Raw genomic sequence first — 20,586 nt, forward strand, 5'->3', positions numbered from 1 at the left:
AGCTAGTTGTCGCTATGGGCTGTGTGAGTGTGTGTGCGTATGTGTTTGTGTGTGTTAGTGACGGTGAGTGTGTTTGTGTGCGTGTGTGTGTTTGTTTGTGTGTATGTGACTCTGTGTGTGTGTGTGTGTGAGTGTGTGTGTGTGAGTGTGTGTGTGAGTGACTGTGTGTGTGTGTGTGTGTGTGTGTGTGTGTGTGAGTGTGTGTGTGAGTGACTGAGTGTGTGTGTGTTTGTGTGTGTGCTACCCCTCCCAATAAGGAGGTTAAACCTGCTGAAGAAAACAAGTTCAATATCGATAACGTTACCCATGTAACAAAATGGACTAATAAGTGGATTCCCTCATATTTACAGCATCGCCTACGACTTTGTTGTGGAGGACCGAACCAAACACGCCGTCAAACTGAGCATGCGGACCCAGAAGAAGGATCACGAGTCACATGACGTGGACCTACTGCTGGCCAAGGATATACTGGGGCCTAGTCCTACTGCTTGTAAGTCATTATCTCCGTAAAGAAGTTCTCTGGTGCTACATGTATTTGTTACCAAAAAAAAAAAAAAACTCAAGCAATGATTATTGGATTGCGATGATTCTCGGTATGTGCATACATCTGAAAGGGTGATGCTGGTGATGCTGGCCTCTACCAGGCTACGGAGACCGCTGGACAAATGTTTCGTCAGCAACTTTCTTTAAGATTGCAGTTACCTGTTGTGAATAGGATATTTGTGTAAAATCTAAATGACAGCAGTAGGCCAAGTTAGCCCCCATATATAGAACCAGCGATATGTAGACCTTTATTACAATGTAGTCACATGATTTACAATGGTGATATTTATGATCTGAAGCCTGTTTGTCTCCCAAACTCGATGTTTGTGTTTCCATTTTTACTAGACAAGAAGGCACAGGTGTACGCCATGATGGACAGAATGGACGCCCGTTCCAGGGAGAACTGTTCCGCGGCGCTGGTGGAGCTGCAGCGGGACTTCGTGAGGAAGCAGGCCACCACAGATATGAAGAACCTGATTCTGCTGGTCAAGATGTGGAAGTGAGTAGAAAACAACACATAAAACAACTCCAGCTTTGCTTATAGGGGCGCTTTGTTGATGCAGTAATATAGGAGGCGGGGTGGGGGGCAGAAGATCCACGCAAGTCTTGACCTAGTTCTCGCAACTCTCGCGAGACCTAGGTCACTCCGTGAGCAAGATGGACTGATAGCCATCGAAAATTTGGAGGTACGTTAGCTTACCTTTAATAACAGTCACTGATTGATGAAATCCTATTAACTGTGAACATAAGTGACTAATGAATCTCTTCAACAGCAATAATATACATCGTGAAAAATAAGTTTATCAATTGATTGGTTTGGCTGTTCAGCACACACAACCAGGGCTGCCCAACTGGCGTGTGGTTGTTACAAAGGCTCAGCCCTGCTGACAGAGACGATAAAAATAAAACTTGGCAAGGGTAGGATAACAAGAAACAGTAAAAAGTATTTTCATGGTAAGCCTTCCTTGACCAAATTCTATTCAAAGCATTCTCACAATATGAAATTAACAAGTGCATTACTGCACTGTGACAAGGTAGAGACGTGCCTGGAAAAAAGGCTCTCTATCATGAAAGACTGAAGTTTATCACATTTTCTGGGACAGGAAATCTTCTGTAGCGGTGACCACCCTCAAGTCCTACCAACTGGAGCTGCTGTGCATCCACGTCTGGAATTCCCTACCGATCTTCCCTAGGAGTGTGGCCACTGCATTCGAGGCTGTACTGAGGAAGCTGAGCGACTACAACAGCATCTGTGCCTGCTGGACCGAAAACTACTCCATGGATCAAGTGCCAACAGGCATTGCCATTGCACGGTTCGTCTCACAAATTATCTTTCTCGATATAAAGGACCTTAGTCTTGTTGATATCACTAAACAGATAAAATCGTTGAGAATTTTTCATTTTTTCATGTCATAGTTCCATCTATAACATAAAACGTTACACTAGCATAACTGTGGTCATGGAACTCACTTTAACCCTATCATTGTGGTATTTACAGGCTAGGTGCAACGTACTTGCTAGGTATATGGCACCTGCCAAAGAGCCTGTAACTCAGAATGATCCTGATCATGTATACATCTCTGTGTTTCAGACCCCTGATCCTGGACCCGGCCAACCCCTACAACAACGTGGCTGACGTTTGCAAGAACTGGCCTGACGTAGCAGCTGCCGCCAAGAGGACTCTGCAGAAACCATTCTTCAAGTAGAAAAAGTTGCCGTTCACTGGGACACTCGCCACAACACTTTTTTCATGTTTAGTCAGATTACCTTAGGAATGTCAGAAGTCAGACACTAATATGTTAACTTCACTTGCAGTGCCCGTAAAACTCTCTCTTATCAACCTATTTTAAAACAATTCAGATCTTTATCTTAGCATGCATCTATCCAATGTACACTAAAGGATCTGTTAGAATTCAAACTATTGTACTTACTGGTTTGTATAGATCATCTCATCTTGATTTATGGTTAGGACGAGTTTTGAAAAGTTTGTATGCTCAAGACATTTTAAAAATGCTTACTATGATACTATCTGGACATTCAGAACACTTTATATTTTCTTCACAGACTGAGAGATTGTCTGAACAGATTGCGGTTGCTGTAAGAGTGCAGTGTTATGATAATGAATGTTCAGAACAGGAGTTGATAGATTGGTTGGCAGGAAACTTGACATAAATGTCAGAAGTAAGGCCTTGTGTGTGTAGCCTTAAACGCTTTTAAGGAAAATAGAATTGTGCATTAGATTTGTCCGATAAAGGTTAATACTAATGCTACCGATTGAAAGGACCAAGCCTATTTTTCTCATGAAATTCATAAATCACACATTAATGTTGCCCCCTATCAAAATAATGTTGTCATGCTATCTTTATAAGCTGACGTCTTTTTTGTTTTACTGAATTAATGATTGATAAGTTGTTAAATTAGCATTCTTTTCCTGCCTTCAAATGTTAATCAATAAACCATAATTGTTGTCAATGGACCTGGCGGTGTCATTCTTATGATTCTTCTACTCATTAGGTACTACAACTTCTGCTCTAAAATCCAGTTTGTGAATCTAAGTCTTCATATTGTTAGTGAGCTTTCAGAAACAAATTTACCCCCACCAATAATAGTAACCATGGCAATGCGTTCTGATTCATGTCACAATATTGCTGTTAGCGGTTATGTGGATCACATGACAGACTGACCCCGTGTAAGGTATTCCGACCAGATACTTGTTTTTACATCACCGTTATCACACCGTTATATTGGCTTTCTTGATTAGCTGTCATCAATCGGACTCTCCTATTGGCTTATTGTGTTCAAACGCGAATATATTGCTGACTATACGAAACCAAGTTGGTTTCGGTGACGTCGTAGGGAATTGGGAGTCATCGCCGGCTGTGGATGCTGTGCGTAACGTGTTATTGCTGTCGTCCGGTTTTAGGTAAGACAGTTAAGCAATACCTGCTTTATTTCTTTAGACAGGTCAAGCCTATTTCTATATCTGACTGAGATGCATTGTTCAAATCTAGATGATTACTACTTGAAAAATTTCTGCTCAGATCTGGTTAAAGCGGTTAAAATCTCGTTTTAAATTTTTACAAAGACGCGTGAGGGGATAGATAAGTTTTATAGATGAAAGACTAAAAACTTTCAAAATCCTTGCAGATTAGTCAGTTTCAACAAAAACAAATGCTTATTAATACATGTAAATCGTATATGTTGGTGGCATTGTATTTACGGCTTACCAGTCCACCAAACGACTAGGTATCGTTTGGTGGAGTCTACACAGTCATGTTGGCACATTTTTTCCACGCCTTGAAGGCCCTATTGTGTACAATCAGCCAGTACAAACACCTGGACTTAAGAAAATCACGATTCACAATTCCTTCTACTTAGAGGCTGGCAGGACTCTTCGAAACCTTTGGTCCCGTCCCAAAGTGCACTTTGATTATTCCTTATCTTTACTATTTGCTTTGCATGTAGGCGTCTAGCCACCGAAAGGTTAAATATTTCATCCAGACTTTATTTAGGTAGAAGGACAGCTGCAGTGTTATACATAATGATCCACAATGTTCCCTGGATCGCAGATCGTCATTATTCGGAAGATAATGCTGATACATGCTGTTGTACATAGACAATTTTGTGCAGTCGCTTTAAGTCATGATCTCCACGAGGAAAGAGAAATAATAGAGGGTTGCGATATTATATCATGAGCACTGCTATTGCTAGTTACTGTATATTCGGTTATGATTAAAATAGCCACATCTGCAATTTAGTCTCATTTTATGGGGTTGAGCAGTGTTGATAACACAATTATGCAGCACTCACGCTCAGTGTAGTCGTCATCCTTTGATGTTCGTGGTTACATGTCATGTGCACGAGTCTGTGCTATGAAGTAAACGAGGTGGTTCGTATTTCGGGGCGGGTCATTTCCTTTTCAGTAAGCTATAAGTAATGGCATCGGCGTTGGCTAATAAGAACATGATCATGAATAATTCACAAATTCCATCTCACAAAGAAGGAATCCCATTTTACTACTGTCTTGACGTGACTTACGTTTTAGCCAAGGTACGAAGGTGTCACAAAAGGGCTTTAGTCCCGCCCAGCGTTGCTTCAAAAGGTATGACCTTTGCATTTTGGAGTCAGTGATATAGGGCTTGTGGTACACTGAGGTATGCCTAACAATGGGTGTTTATCTGGGGTTTGAAGTACCACCGTTTGTTGTCTGACCCGATGTTTATACATGTACTAGTAGCTTGATTTTATATATTTGAATTGAAGCAGTTTGGTGTTTGTGCTACGCGCCAATGAGATGCAGTTCCTCGCGGGTATACATGTAAACACCTTGTCCGGGGTCATCGAAGGGGTCATAGTGACTACAACATTGAATAGGTATTGGCACACGGCCAAACTCAAACCACAAATCCAGTAGCAAGGACCCATGGGGAAATTGTAAAATCTTGACCTTTCGACATGCTATTTCGTACATTGTAAGGTCACACTTTGGTATACTAGGCTAAGTTTTGGTATACAAGCATGTTGTTAACTAGCAGAATCGTTATCATTCTTACTACGTCACACGTGAACGCTGATCATGACACTAATGTTCAATCTTGATTCTGCAGGAGAAATTTGGAGAATCATGGCGAGCTACACCTGTTGCTTCTGCGACTTCAAGAACACAGTGCTGGAGGTAGTGGTAAAACACCACAGCAGCGTGCATAAGTCTTCATATACCTGTTGTATTTGCAGTAAATTTGTTCACTCGCTTCAAGTCAGGCAGCATATCCGTCGTCATCATCCCAACGACTGCACTGTTCATTGTTCTTCTTGCAATGGACCCTTTGTTGCAGAGGATGATATGCGTCGTCATCGCCATGCTGGTTGCAAAAGGGCGAAAAGGTAACGCGAATCGTAATTCATTCTATACTCAGTCTGATACAAACAGAAACTTTGTATAGGCATTTAAAGTATCATTTGCAGTTGTACAGCTAGTCCCCATGCTCAAGATCAGGATAGTACAACTTGAAGGTGAAGATAGCAAATAAAACCGATAAAATACTGTAACATTTGACATATCAGATCAATCTGATCAGAAATCAGAGCGCATGGTAGAAGGAATATTGACTGTTTCAATACTTTGTCTACAGCTCATAGTTAAAACTGTCGTTCTCTCCGGTTTAAATCTGTGCCTACTCTGAAATAGATGTTGATATCACCATATCTATCATAAATTGCCATGCTTTAATCCTGTTCTTTCTGTATCTAGGCTTTTAGTTTCTGGAAATGGAGTGTTCAGTGTCCAGCATCTCTGTAAGTACATCTATGAGAAACAGGGAGTGTTTGGAGAAAATGATTCTATTCATACAATGATACTTTCTCGAACGATCAATTATGTCATTCCGCTCTTTCTCATGATACTGATCATGAACACCACTGTTCTAAATTTCCTTCATTAACAAACTTGAATATCTCTTTTTCCTTTACCTTGTTTGTAGCTCCAGGACCCACTGAAAAACGATATGCGATATGTAGTTGCCTGAACAAATAAGAAATAAACAATTATATAGTAAAAGAAATTGAGATATTCTGATGCTGATCAATGATCAGAATGGTGTTTACATACACATGTAAAGCTAAACCACTTTTATTTTCGGCAATTTGTAGTCAGCACCTCGTTCTCCTTGGGACCAACGGCTACAACAGTTCCCGCTGATTTCAACGACTTCCTGAACGACTGCCGTCTCAAGGACGTCCACAGCTACATCTCCCAACACCTGCAGACGGACGAGTCGTTCCGTGATGAGTGCAGCAGCGCGGTGGACCATTTGGCCGACTTCTTCAAAAGACGCCCATTGTTCACCGTTTGCAGGTTTATCAAGGTGATTATACTAGTTCAATGCCCATATCTCGTCTCGCCTCTGGCCAGTCTCCATGTCTCTTCAGATCATGTCATGATGTTACATGAAGTCTGGTACGCTAATAACGTTTCTTTGACTCTACCTGACTTGACTAAACAGGACATGAGATAAAAAAGATTTGTTTAGAAAATTCATTGAGCAGCGGAGCAAAAAAACAAAATTTCCCTGCCCTAACTGATTGAGGAAGATTTACCATTCGTACCTGCCAAAATAAGTATTTTTTAAAAATCTAATGCAAGTTTTAAAAATCTGTTGTTAGGCTAGAGCATTTCACTGATGCATAATTGTGCGTATACTTTTAGGGTGGATCACTTGGGAAGGGCACTGCCATTAAGTCCAAGTCTGACATCGACTGTGTGATGTTCATTGATGAGCTACCACAAATTGACGACAGTGGCTACTCCAGGGCCCTAAAGCGCTATCTTGATCAGATGGAAGAGACCCTCCGTATGTCAAGGAGAAGGTAAGATAGCTTTGGCATATTGATAATGATGTTTCTTTTATTTTTTTGTGTCCGTGCGTGCCTCTCTCTGTTTCTCTGTATGTATATATGTATGTATGTTTGTGTGAGTGTATGTGTTTATTTGTGTGTGTTTATCTGTGTGTGTGTGTGTGTGTGTGTGTGTGTGTGTGTGTGTGTGTGTGTCGGGGCGCCAGCCCTCCTAATCAGGACGTTATAACGGCTGAAGAAAACAAGTTCAATATCGATACCCATATAACAAAATGGAAAAATAAATGGATTCCCTTATATTTACAGCATCGCCTACGACTTTGTTGTGGAGGACCGAACCAAACACGCGGTAAAACTGAGCATGCAGACCCAGAAGAAGGATCACGAGTCACATGACGTGGACCTACTGCTGGCCAAAGATATACTGGGGCCTCAACCTACCGGTTGTATGTCAATTTTACCGTAAAGAAGTTCTCTGGTCCTATTTGTTAACAAAATAACTCCAGCAATGATTAATTGATTGTGATGATTCTGGGTATGTGTGGTCATATTTCAATGGGTGAGGCTGGTTCTCAGGTAGCCTCTACCAGGCTCCGCGGATCGCTGGACAAGTATTTCTCCAGCAACTTTCTTTAGAATTGCAGTTAACGTTTACTTGTCGTAAATAGGATTTTTGTGTGATATCAGCATCATATCATAATGGCAGAAGTAGGACAAGTTTAGGTCCCCTATATATAGAACCAGTATATGAAATGTAAACCTGAATCTGTTTAGTACAATGTAATTGCAAGATTTACAATGGTAATATTCATGATATAATTGAATGAAGACCTTTATTGCACATTTTGCCACACCGGGCTAAGTACAGGTCACAACAAGACATGTTGAAAAGATACAATTCACAGATACAAAATGAGACTATTGCTGGATAAATTCAACTTCTCCTCGCTTTTCTGTTATAGCGGAGATGAAATAGCAGATATGTTTTATGATCGATGGTTTGTCTAGTTGCATTAGGAATATGAATTTTTGTACAGAACTTAGGTGAATGAAATAAGGAAATTGGTTTTATATAACCTTATACAGTTCATTTCTCTCTACGGTATAAAGCATGTCTGTGTCCCAAACTCCGACGTTTGTGTTTCCATTTTTACCAGACAAGAAGGCAGAGGTGTACGCCATGATGGGCAGAATGACCCCCAGTGGCAGGGAGAACTGTTCCGCAGCGCTGGTGGAGCTGCAGCGGGATTTTGTGAAACATCAGTCCACCACAGACGTGAAGAACCTCATTTTGCTGGTCAAGATGTGGAAGTGAGTAGAATACACGTAAAAAATCTCCAGTTGTACTTATCGGGGCGCTTTGTTGATGCAATTATATGCACCGTGAAAAATAAGTTCATTTATTGATTGGTTTGCTGTTCAGCGCTCACAGCCAGGGCTCCCAAGCAAGCTAGCATGTAGCTGTTACAAAGGGCTAGTCTTGCTGGTAGAGATGAGAAAAATAACATTTGACAAGGGTAGGATACAAGAGACAGTAAAAAGTGTATTGATAGTAAGCCTCCCTTGAACAAATTCTATTCAGATCATTCTCACAATACGAAATTAACAAGGGCATTACTGTACAACGGAGAGACGTGCCTGGAAAAAGTCTCTATCTTGAAAGGCTGAAGTTTATATTTCTTGCGACAGGAAATCTTCTGTAGCGGTGACCACCCTCAAGTCCTACCAACTGGAGCTGCTATGCATCCACGTCTGGAATTCCCTACCGATCTACTGCAGGCATGTGGCCACTGCGTTCGGGGCCGTGTTGAGGAAGCTGTGTGACTACAACAGCATCTGTGCCTGCTGGACCGACAACTACTCCATTGATCGAGTGCCAAGGGACATTGCCATTGCACGGTTCGTCTTACGAATTATCTTTTTCGATATGAAGGACCATAGATTGATTGGTAGTCTTGTTGATATCACTGAACAGATAAAATCGTTGACAATTTTTTATTTTCATTCTTTAACCCTATCATTGTGATATTCGCAGGCTAGGCGTAAGGTACCTGCTAGGTATAAGGCACCTGCCAAAGAGCCTGTAACTCAGAATGATCCTGATCATGATCTGTGTTTTAGGCCCCTGATCCTGGACCCCGCCAACCCCTACAACAACGTGGCTGACGTTTGTAAGAACTGGCCTGAAGTAGCTGCGGCCGCCAAGAGGACGCTGCAGAAACAATTCTTCAAGTGAAAAAGTCGTCCTTTCGTGGGGCACCCAACACTTTATATGTAATATCTGGTTTACATGAAATATTTCAGACGTCAGAAATTAGTATGATCACTCGAAGCTGTACCTCTTCAATATCTACCCCTTTAAAACGATTCAAACTATGGTACTTGCATGTATTTGTCCCTATAGTGATTCGATAAAATTATCTAGTCTCGCAGTTACTGTTTTTTATTCGCTTAATGGACGAGTGTAAAACGTTAAATTACAATGGTGTATGTTCAAGAGATTGTAAAGAACGTAGAAATACGCTCACTCGCTCACTGAACACCTCGAGCACCTTACCTTACGTGTCATTGTAACTTTATAAGTAATTTTTTTTTTCTTTTAAGTGTAAGTCGGTTACCGAACTTTGCAGATAGCAACGGGTCTCTAACACTGTTTCCAATTTTTAATCTATGCATGTTGCAGTAAATGTATTCTATGCTATTGTCCAAAATAACATCTGTCAATCATCAAAACGGATATATGATAGCAAATAAGGAACATGAAGTAGCCATTTCTGCATGTCAAGACCAAAAATAAAGCATAATGTTCTTAGCTTAATTAAAAGTTGAAATAGTAAGTACTCACAACACATTTTGAAACCTCATCACTAACACGCTGTCCGGAAAATCGTACTTCTTCATCCTTTGCTGTCTTTATACTGCTAGTCGAAAGATTAAATAAATAAATGCTGTTTGTCGATGATTTGTTCCATTTGTCGGATAGGATGAGAATTTATAAGGGAATGTAAAAAGTAAAGAGGCGTATTGGTAGAAAGCCTGAAGAACATACCAGAAGTTCTATGCTGAACATTGTTTGTAAAAGTATAAATAGAGCTATGGCAAATAAATGTTCACACCCTCTACTCGGAATGTTTTTCGATGTGTAATAAAGATAATCTTTCGTGGAAAAGGGACGTTAAGTTTAAACTTCCTCTCTTTAGAATCAGTGGCACACAGTATCTGCAGTTTCTGGAGTTATATTTGTTCCCAATGACACCGGCTTTGCAAACACGTCGCTCCTTTAATACTACAATTACCTTTTAGTCTGATGGCGCTGAGTACAAAGGTCAAGTCTGCTTGATATTTCCATCGTCCGGGAGGGAGGGCACTAATAGGTACTTTGCGATTCCTTATTATATTTCAGCCATACCATAGGTATGGTGAAATATATTGTATTCGTAATGTTTCTTTCTTTCTTCTTCTTTCTTTCTTTCTTTCTCCTGTCAAATCTTCAAATCGAATCAACTCCGTCGTTCCTGGACCGAATGACTTGAAATTTGGCACAAGGGTAGAGTGGGCCAATACCCTTAGGTGTTTTTTTTCATTTTATTCATATCTGCTTCTAAAATGATTTTATTGAGGTTTTATTGCAATTTTTGGACCACAACTTTATATTTAGGCCCCCTGTACCATGGTATTACATCCAAATGACCTGAAATTTAGCACAGAGTTGCCCTAGGTACTTATTCAAAGGATCCATGCATAATATTTGGTATAAATCACTTCAAAATGGCTCATTATGGAGGTTTTTGTGGGAGAATTTTGGATTTGTGAGGTGGAAGTGCCGAGGTCAACGACCTCTAGGTCATTCTGGAAGCCACAGGTGTTTCTGGTAGATCCAATCATCTACATACCTACCTAGTCCATGTTCCTCCAGGTGGTTGGGGGGACAAGGTAAATCTAATTAATTATTAGCCAATGAGCAAGGTTATTTTGCTGGAAGAGCCCATTGTTGGTCAGGGGGGTGTTTTTTAAAATTTACTTTAAGACTTTGGTGATAATGCCAATGCTTTTTTTAGCGGAAGTGTTTTTGCACTGATCCACTTGACATAAGGCTACTGCTGGGACAGTCCATTTTTGCACATAGGGGGGATTTTAAAAAAATTCATTTTTGGACATGGGTGATGATTCCGAATTCCATTTGTTGAATGGAACTTGACCCCACCTGAAGACTGTACCTGAGGATTCGGCAGCCAATCAGCAAGCCTGATGTAATATGGATGAGTCCATTCATGCACAGGGGACTATTAAAAAAATTCAGTTTTGGACTGGGTTGCTTATTATAGAAAAGGCCATGTATTTCTGGACTTTGGTGATTATGTCAAAGTCCTATTTTAGCGGATGTATTTTTGGATCGCTCCACTTTGCACAGGGGTATAACAGGTAGAGTCCATTCTTGCAAAGGGGGGGGGGGATTTCTTTCAAATTCAGTTTTGGACGGCTGATGATTCAAAATTCCATTTCTTAGCGGAAGTGTTTTTGGACTGGTCTATCTTACCCTTCTACATTGGGTGCACTTGAGTCCATTCTTGCAGGGAAGGGGGTTGTACGATTCATTTTTGCTCATACGTGTAATTAGTAGCTTAGGATGCTTAGTCATCTTAAGCAGAAGAGTTCCATTTTTGCACATGGGTGATTTTGGAATAGTCCATTGTTGCTTGGGGAAGGAGATGGCTGAAATATGCTGTATTTGCTCTCAAGCAAATGTCGGCCTTTCTAGTTACGTTTAATGCCAATATCATGCTCAATTATGTAATATACAACATGTCGTTTTCAAAATTGTGGACGCCTATTCGACAAGATGATTGCACATGCACTTGGAAACCTCCTTGGTTAAACTACGAATGGGGCTTTCCATTTTCCCCTGGTGCCGTGGAATCATGGGTAAGTTGGTAACCTGAGTGATGAATGACGTCACGGGGATTCCCCAGTAGCTACTTGTTTACAACTACCCGACCGGTAACTTTACCCTTGTCGCGAGTTGTGCAATCAATAGAACGTTCTCGAATCGACTTCTGACGTATGTGGGGCATTCACGGCGACCACTTGGGTGAACAACGCCTGTTTTTTGGTCATGTGATAGCAGACCTGCCTCAAGGAACGACGTAGCAAGCTGGCATGCACTCGTCGACGTTGCACCTATTCAAATCACATACTTAAAACTTCAACAGGTAAGACTCATAAGTCATGTACTCTTTACAATTACTTAACCTCACGATTTTGAGGGTCTATTGCTCCATAAACGATGCTTAGCCATTTGTTTAAATGACAAAGTGTACGGTATTTAACTCAAGTCTATGATTGATATAAGATGATTAGATATCATTAGGCACACCACAATCCTAACTGAGCGGACTTTATGCACTACAAATCCATTCCTATTTCCTCCATATCGCCTCCATATTGTTAAAATGTTTGTCTTTTACAGACGTCTACAAGTCAATAATTAACGCCATTTAATTCTCTTTAGCCCGTATCTAGGCTACAGCAAAAAGACTCACAGCTCTCGACGTTATCAGTGAAACTGCGATGGCGTTCTGCGACAAATGCCCCAAAAAGTGCGATACGAAATTGGGTCTCCTGCAGCACAAGTATGACAAACACGGTGTAGGGAAATCTTCGCACACCTCATGGAGATGTGATCGGTGTAGGAAATCCTTCTCGGCTGAGCATATTTTGCTGGGACACAAGGAATACAGAATACACGGTAGACAAGCATCTTTTCACAATTTCCTGATGAATTCAATCAGTCTGATTACGAATTACCAAAGTGAAAGCCAACATGGCACCTTGATGAGGTATCATGCGGTACCTTGTTTGGCTTATGTTAAGGATCCCAATATACAAGGGAAATATTTCCAGTTTTAATCCTCTAATAATGCACTGGGTGCGAGTAGTCTTGTCGGCTTTTACATCTGTGACATGTGTCGTAATAACAACTTTATCGATATCGATATCAAACCAAATGGCAAGCATGGTCTTTGTACCGAAAAAAAGACTCTCTTTCCTGATCCACATGCAGATTTGGAGGACTTGCTGGACAACTTCAAGCCAGATGACATCAATAGGTACATCTCCGGACACCTGCAGATGGGGTGGAGTTACAATTATGGCTGCGGGGGTGTGAGCGATAATCTTGCATACTTCTTCCAAAGAATAAACCCTTTGTTCAAGATTATCAGGATCATCAAGGTACCGATGAATCATACCGATTGTTATAACATTGTTTCCGCTGATTTAGAGAAGAACTTAATACTTTTCATTTCAACATTTGATTCTATAGATAATATGATATCAAAGGTTCGTAGTTTTGCACAAAAGCCAAGAAGGCAATGATAACACTGGTCGAAGCCAATCGTGAAATGGCAAAACGGAAACAGTGACATTTATTCAACTTTCACAGGAATTCACGTTGATTTATTGCATTTCCGTCTGGTTATCTATTTTAGGGAGGTTCTCTACAAAAGGGTACAGCAATTAGGCCCAAGTCCGGCATCGATCTTGTGATGTTCATCTCCGAACTACCATCTGTTGATAGCCCAAACTACAGCAGGCAACTAGAGCACCATCTCGAGCAAGTGAAAGACGCTCTAATTGCAACGAAGAAAGCGAAGAAAAGGTTTGGTAATGCACTTGTCGATAAGCATGTCTCCGTTCAAATCCTTCCTATGGTCAACGTTACCTGTATCAGAATAAACAGTAAATAATAAACAGTAAACAATAAATTGCGAATGAGATTATCAATCTAATACATTTCTAGTATGGGCTTTGGAGCGTGTTATATCCGTCACGCAGACAATACTTTTAGGTAGCGTTCATGTGAGTAAGTATCTCTCTCTCTGTCTCTGTCTGTGTATGTGTGTGTGTGTGTGAGAGAGAGAGAGAGAGTGTGTGTGTGTATGTGTGTGTGTGTGTGTGTGTGCGTGGGTGCGCGTGTGTGTGCGTGTGTGTGTGAGTGTGCGTGCGTGCGCGTGCGCGCGTGTCTGTCTGTCTGTTGGTCGCCAAGATAACCCAAGTGCAGCTGCTTGGATTTGAGTTTGGTTGGTACGTAGGTAGCTTGTGACAATTATGTTGCCAACAATGGCCTCGTGATTGATGAGGAAATGCTACAAAAGCCCTCTTGTCTAAGATGTGTCATACTTTCATAATTTGTGTTATTCGAAGGGAGAATATGATTGACTCATTTATGCAAATCAGAAACTCATTTGCTTAAAACAATGAGAAACATTTATATGTATTACATGATTCGTCGCTCGTTTTAATATAATTCATTGTAAAGTGATGTTTGTCGTACATTATTTCAGAGACAGTGTATTGTTAAGGAATGACTTGGTTCAAGAAAAAAAGCAACCACCATAACGTCTCAAGGGCATAATAACCAATACAGATATCATGTCGATAGAGGTGTAATTTTATACCTTGATCATTTACCCCTTGTTGATTTCTCTTTTCAACATTTAGCGCACTGACCAGCACAGGTAGTAAACGTCGCCGTCGGCAGCCGAGAGAGATAAGCTTTATCAAACGGAGAGTTGAGGTGGTGGGTCGCAGTAACCATGCCGTAAAGCTGAGAGTCTATAGCTGGGAGCGAAAACATGCCGCACATGATGTGGAGATACTACTGGCGAAGGACCTGCTGGAAGCAGACCGTCGTAAGTATAGCCTTCCTGATTGGTTGCAATAAACTGTGTATAAGTATATGTATTAAGTTGATGACGTAACGTGTATATCCCAGCGGTATCATTTAGAATAACATTAATACGTGCCCTTTGTCTTGGTTTTCATGTGGCTAATAGATGATGACAAATAGCCAAATAGAATCATGAATATCTTGAGACCACATGATATCGTTTCTGACTACAACTTAGAACACTCCTCTGTCTTGGGCTAGAGGTGAGCTAATTAACCAGTCGCCCTCTTGATCAACTTCGGGGTCCTAGCAGGAGTCTATTTAGGCCTATAACAAAGAAGCTGATTTGAGGCCTCAGGGTACAATGAAATCATTTCGGTGGGCAGGGTATATCTACGTATAAAACCTACCTAAACGGTCCCTACCTATCACACGGTAGTGTCATCGCCTATTTATCACTGTGTACTTTGGCTAAAGATTGGATCGCACCAGGCAAGAAAGAGGAAGTGTACACTATGATGGGTAGAATGAGCAGCAGTGCCAGGGAGAACTGTTCCGCAGCGCTGGTGGAGCTGCAGGTGGCTTTTGTGGAGAAGCAGCCCAAAGACGTTAAGGACCTCATCCGGATGGTCAAGATGTGGAAGTGAGTAGAATATTTCACAACAAAGTTTAAAAGTTAGTACTTGTTGTGTAGGTTTAGGCATCTCCTTTAGGTCATTTTAGACAAAAAGGCTGCAACACATAGAATTTTGTGGGATCCATTCCTTCAGGCTTCATTCTGTGTATTTCCTTATTTCCAAATAAGGAGATCTTACGTCGAAGAACACGACCTCACGTCCTACTTACTGGAACTTCTATGCATCCATATTCTGCCATCCGGTTTGCTTGGTCATGTGTATATGGCAACTGCATTCAAGAAAGTTTTGGAGATGTTACGCGATTACAACAGCATCTGCGCTTATTGGATCGACAACTACTCTTACAGTCGAGTGGTGGCAATGTTGGGGAAACGGTGTGTACATCTATGATGTTTGTCTGTGGTAGAACGTGGATTACAAAAATTACATATATATGATTTTGGTCCTGTATCATTTTTATGAAACCTTGTGTCCGTTGCTAATGAGCTAATTTTGAAGCCCAGAATACATTCTATTTCCAGTTTGCTCCCGGATCCCCAATACAGCAGTGATAATTTTTACTAAATCTCGACATTCATGAATGGCGTAAACTGTTTTAATGTCTGGCAGGCAATCAGAGAATTTAGAATAGTAATAATTTCAATGATACTAGTAATAGTATTGACATGTTTATTTCTACACATCATGCAGGCCCCTGATCCTGGACCCGGCCAACCCCTACAACAACGTGGCTGACTGCTGTAGGGACTGGGATGCGGTGGCTCGGGCTGCTGAGGATACCCTGAGGAAACCGTTCTTCTCTCGCTAGTAAGCGTCTTCTTACAGTGAGTTCAGAGTGCAGTAATAATGATCAGATCAAGAGATTCAAGATTACTGCTGTTAGCAGGGCTCGACACTATTGTCGCAAAGATTTTTGTATGTGCTGTACACTATCCCCACCCGCCTCTTATGGTATCGTCAAAGGAAATCACAACACACGTTTACATTTCTTACTTTCTTTATGGCAGGCTAAAATGTTGCGAAACATTTGGTCCCGTCCTAAGTTGCACCTTGATTTATCCTAATCTTTACTATTTGCCTTTGAATTTGTCTAGCCACTGAAAGTATAAAGATTGATAACATCATATCATAGACTTTATTTAGGCCGAAGTATAGCAGCCTTTCACGCAACGTTATCATAGGTTCAGCGAGAAGCCTTTGACTTCCGCACGGTGATCTTGCACAGTGTTTTCAATATTCTTCCAGCAATCTTATAGAACCATCTCTGTGGCATGGGATTCGTGTACATGAAAAGTCAGGTACGTGTACGCTTTACGTTTATTTCTCTCAAACTTTCTCTCCTTTGACAGCCAGAAGTATCAGAGGTATATAAGAAAGTAAAATAGTTTTGTATGTATTAATGTAATTGTTTTACTTAACTTCGATTTTTAACATCGATATGTAACAGCTATGGCATTCCTAGATGCATACTTTATGCATATGTCTTCATTCATGATTATACGGTAGCTTTATATATCCGTGTTCTATGTGCACAAGTTATATTCTGAACTTAAAACAGACTAATGATACTTTCATAGACCACCACGTGATAAACTGACTCTTCTTGTTACTCAATACACAGACTTAATCGACTTTCTGAGCCGCTATTGGTCTTCTCCGCTTGACGTTCACATTTACATCTCACAACATCTGCAACCGGACGATTCATTCAGGAAAGAATGTAGCGATGTTGTGGACCGCTTGGCAGACTTCTTCAAAAGAAGCTCTTTGTTCACGGTTAACAGGTTCATCAAGGTGATGGTGCTTGTCACTCCCTTTAAATTCTTGTTATTCTGAATTTGTAGTGACAAAGGGTTTCTTTAGATATCATAAACCAGGAGCATACGATGATATTATCTTTTGAATTATGTGTTGAAGGGTGCACAGGTAAGTGCATGACGCCTTGTATTCTAAAACTTTACATTTAGCATGGAAGAATCTTTAAGGAGACTTAAAATGACTACCGCTCAACCTAAGACGAAATTGATCTCGAATACAATTGGCAAACGACCCGTAACCTTTACTTTTGATTTGATCTGATTTATTGAGATTGCCACATGTGTATGTAAGATGACCTGCTGAACACCATTGTCGTGCTGTTGTGTTTTGACTAATCAGAGCGGTTCTCTGGGGAAGGGTACTGCCATTAAGTCCAAGTCTGACATCGATCTTGTGATGCTCATATCAGAGCTGCCACCCATCGACAGCCATGACTACTACCGCCAGTTGCAGTACTATCTTGAGCAGATGGAAAGAGCGATGATAACATCGAAGGACAGGTGAAGTACATTTTGACAATAATGTTCTTCACGTAATACCATCACATACATTATCATGATATGGTGTCTTTTGGTGGCCCATAATGAACAGAAAATGCAATTTGCAAGGTTAACATAACACAAAGAATAAAGCACTGATTAACTTTCAAGTTGATAACATTCTGAAGTTCACTGCCCTCATATCTTCGCCAAATGATGTTTAACCTTTGAGGCTAACGTACTATAAATGTTTTTCACTGATTATATATACATAGGGTCCACATTCACACACACATAGACACAGACAACCACACACACATACGCACACACATACACACTGACACACACACACAACCACACACACACACACACACATACACAGGTACACACACACAGACACACACATACGTATATATACAAAGGTGTATACACAAACACAAACACACACACAAACGATAACATGGCTTTCTGAAATGTAATTTAGCATCGCCTACAACCTTGAAGTGTTGGGCCGCACTAGCCATGCCGTAAAACTGCGGGTGAAGACCCAGAAGAGGGACCACGAGTCACATGATGTGGACCTTCTGTTGGCCACAGACCTACTAGGACCTGATCCCACTAGTGGTGAGTTTCATACTACTTGACGGTCATGTCTTTCCGTTACCAAAAAAAAAAATACTAGTAGAAGTAGATGAATTTGTAAACGTGTCGTAGTTATAGACTTCTTTATTCTTATCTTATTCATCCAGGGGATACACATATCGCCTATGCTAGCGTTTTTCGATGTGCTCTTGGTGGAAACTGACATCAACATCATAAAATAAAATAGTAACAAAAGATAATAACCAAGTTTACAAGAAATATATACCCCCCTCCCACCAATGACATAAATAAAATGAATGTATCTTTGGTCTATCGATGTTTGTGCTTTAAACTTTGCCAGCTAGGAAGACAGAAGTGTACGCCCTGATGGGCAGCATGAGCAGCAGGATGAGGGAGAGCTGTTCCGCAGCGCTGGTGGAACTACAGCGGGACTTCGTGAAGAAGCAGCCCGCAGAAGTGAAGGACCTCATCCGGCTGGTCAAGATGTGGAAGTGCGTAAGAGTTTGGACTTAATTGTGAGACCGAGACTTGTCGTTTGATATCTACCAAGAATGTTCTGCTTTGCGCACGTTTGGTGACTTTATCTTGAGACATCTTCCTATGTTGCTTGAATCTTATAGATTTATATCTACTGCAAATGTTTGATGTGTACATTTGATTAATGTATTTTCCATGGGATTGACATTTCTACTCTTGTGTTGAACAAGGAAATCATGTGTCAGAGAAAAAAGCCTGACGTCCTACCCACTGGAGCTGCTCTGCATCCACACCTGGCGCTACAACATGAGCGTGACAGATGCATTCAAGACCGTTCTGGAGCAGCTGTGTAACTACAGGAGCATCAAGGCCAGCTGGGCCGAAAACTACACTACAGCAAGGAAACAAATTTTGGATCAAAGGTTTGTGTCTCTAAGATCTTTCAATTATTCTGTGATAGTGCAACCTTTCAATATATCAATTTCCTAATTGCACCAACATGATTGTCATTGATATTTTGTTGAATAATTCTGGGTGGTCTTGGCACTAAGGATATAATTGACATGTAATCACGGTAATATGGGCATGAATGAAGAGCTTAATTACATATTTTGCAACACTGGTAAAAGGACTAGCATTGAATACATGCAACTTCCCCTCGCTTTTTAGTTATAGCTGGTATAAAAGAATTGATATATTTTTGGTTTCGAGTTTTTTTACTTGCATTTGGAATATGTATTTTTCTAAAGTACTTATCAAGTAGACGAAATATGGAATCGTTGTTTGTACAATCCTACACAATGAATTTCTATATGCGATGTATACAGTCATTATATCACAAAATGGCAATCGTCATCTTTTCTATTCAAATTACAAGATTTAGATTATTGATGTTCTATGAACCGAACACAGAACTTTTCATGTCTGGTAGTGTGTCAGATAATGTAACGTCATCCCGATTTTTACTTCTCCATATCACAGGCCCCTGATCCTGGACCCTGCCAACCCCTACAACAACGTGGCTGACCGCTGTAGGGGCTGGCCTTCGGTGGCTCGGGCTGCTGAGGAGACCCTGCAGAAACCGTTCTTCTCTCGCTAATGAAAATCATCCTCTCTTTGGCACAAGGCCACAACAAAGAGGCAACTGTTGAAACTGTTTGATAACAAGCATTCCTCATGATTTGTTATATCTGTCCCAGCATTGCTAGTGATTTCTTGAACTTCTAACATGTTGGATTGCCTTTTTTTCGCATGTCATTCTGTTCTCTGAAATATCTTACAAATCTACATTTCTCAATTTTCTTTATATATTATGTTTTTATGGTGTGAAGGCTCTACGAAGATTGTGTTCAGAGTGCAGTGGAACAATGCTGAATGTTTATACGATTCTGTTCGGTGTGTTGGTTGCAATGTATTTACAGAACATAATAGAATCTAGCATGACATTGAAGATAAATTTACTTGTGTCTGAGAGGTGTGAACTGAAATATACTCAAAGTTACTGTCAGCAAGGCTCAACAATATTTTCAGTAATTTCAAAGGATGGTCAGTAATTCAAACTACACAGTTATGTTACCCCCGTTGAACATCAAATTATATCATACTTTTGTAAGTCTTTTCTTGTTTGAATAAATTAAGGTGCTTGTTATACATTTTTCACCCGAGGTACATCTGACAATTAGATTGATTGATTGATTGATTGGTTGGTTGATGTGATAAACATAAGGTGGTAATCGTATCCGGCAACGACAAACAATAAAAACATAGTGCTTTAATCAGATAGGAAATTTTCAACCCTATCTTATGATCCTTATATATTCATATCGAGATTGTCATATTCTTATTGATATGTAGGTTAAAAATTCAGAGAATTCAGAGTGCTGGTCTAAGATGTCAAAGTTAGGGTTCATGTTATGTTTTAGGTCAAAGCTGTTGAGATCACAGAAGATTTGCTCTAGCTTTGATCAACTGATTTGAAAATGGGACGTAGGCACTTTATGGCGAC

The 20,586-nt window shown here is 40.6% G+C and overlaps 4 protein-coding genes across 4 annotated transcripts; all 4 read left to right on the forward strand.

The window, feature by feature from the left end:
* Positions 1 to 1,014: 1,014 nt before the first annotated feature.
* LOC118421064 (2'-5'-oligoadenylate synthase 2-like) lies at positions 1,015 to 2,963 on the forward strand. Its single transcript, XM_035828229.1, has 3 exons — positions 1,015 to 1,042; positions 1,647 to 1,856; positions 2,135 to 2,963. Exons 1-3 carry the CDS (start codon positions 1,035 to 1,037, stop codon positions 2,247 to 2,249), a joined length of 333 nt encoding a protein of 110 aa, XP_035684122.1. The 5' UTR covers positions 1,015 to 1,034; the 3' UTR covers positions 2,250 to 2,963.
* A 2,204-nt stretch (positions 2,964 to 5,167) lies between these two features.
* On the forward strand, positions 5,168 to 9,402 carry LOC118421963 (2'-5'-oligoadenylate synthase 1A-like). Its single transcript, XM_035829466.1, has 8 exons — positions 5,168 to 5,218; positions 5,379 to 5,427; positions 6,193 to 6,407; positions 6,749 to 6,909; positions 7,204 to 7,343; positions 8,055 to 8,208; positions 8,587 to 8,796; positions 9,019 to 9,402. The coding sequence occupies exons 1-8, from the start codon at positions 5,168 to 5,170 to the stop codon at positions 9,131 to 9,133; spliced, it is 1,095 nt and encodes a 364-aa protein (XP_035685359.1). The 3' UTR covers positions 9,134 to 9,402.
* A 4,179-nt stretch (positions 9,403 to 13,581) lies between these two features.
* Positions 13,582 to 15,213, forward strand: LOC118421965. Its single transcript, XM_035829467.1, has 3 exons — positions 13,582 to 13,607; positions 14,398 to 14,588; positions 15,044 to 15,213. Exons 1-3 carry the CDS (start codon positions 13,582 to 13,584, stop codon positions 15,211 to 15,213), a joined length of 387 nt encoding a protein of 128 aa, XP_035685360.1.
* Positions 15,214 to 16,475: 1,262 nt separating this feature from the next.
* On the forward strand, positions 16,476 to 19,680 carry LOC118421966 (2'-5'-oligoadenylate synthase-like protein 2). The gene is made up of 7 exons (XM_035829468.1): positions 16,476 to 16,502; positions 17,122 to 17,130; positions 17,362 to 17,522; positions 17,986 to 18,125; positions 18,445 to 18,595; positions 18,812 to 19,003; positions 19,563 to 19,680. The coding sequence occupies exons 1-7, from the start codon at positions 16,476 to 16,478 to the stop codon at positions 19,678 to 19,680; spliced, it is 798 nt and encodes a 265-aa protein (XP_035685361.1).
* Positions 19,681 to 20,586: the final 906 nt, after the last annotated feature.

The sequence above is a fragment of the Branchiostoma floridae genome, chromosome 8 (genome assembly GCF_000003815.2).
Source record: "Branchiostoma floridae strain S238N-H82 chromosome 8, Bfl_VNyyK, whole genome shotgun sequence".
Taxonomy (NCBI): Eukaryota; Metazoa; Chordata; class Leptocardii; order Amphioxiformes; family Branchiostomatidae; genus Branchiostoma; species Branchiostoma floridae.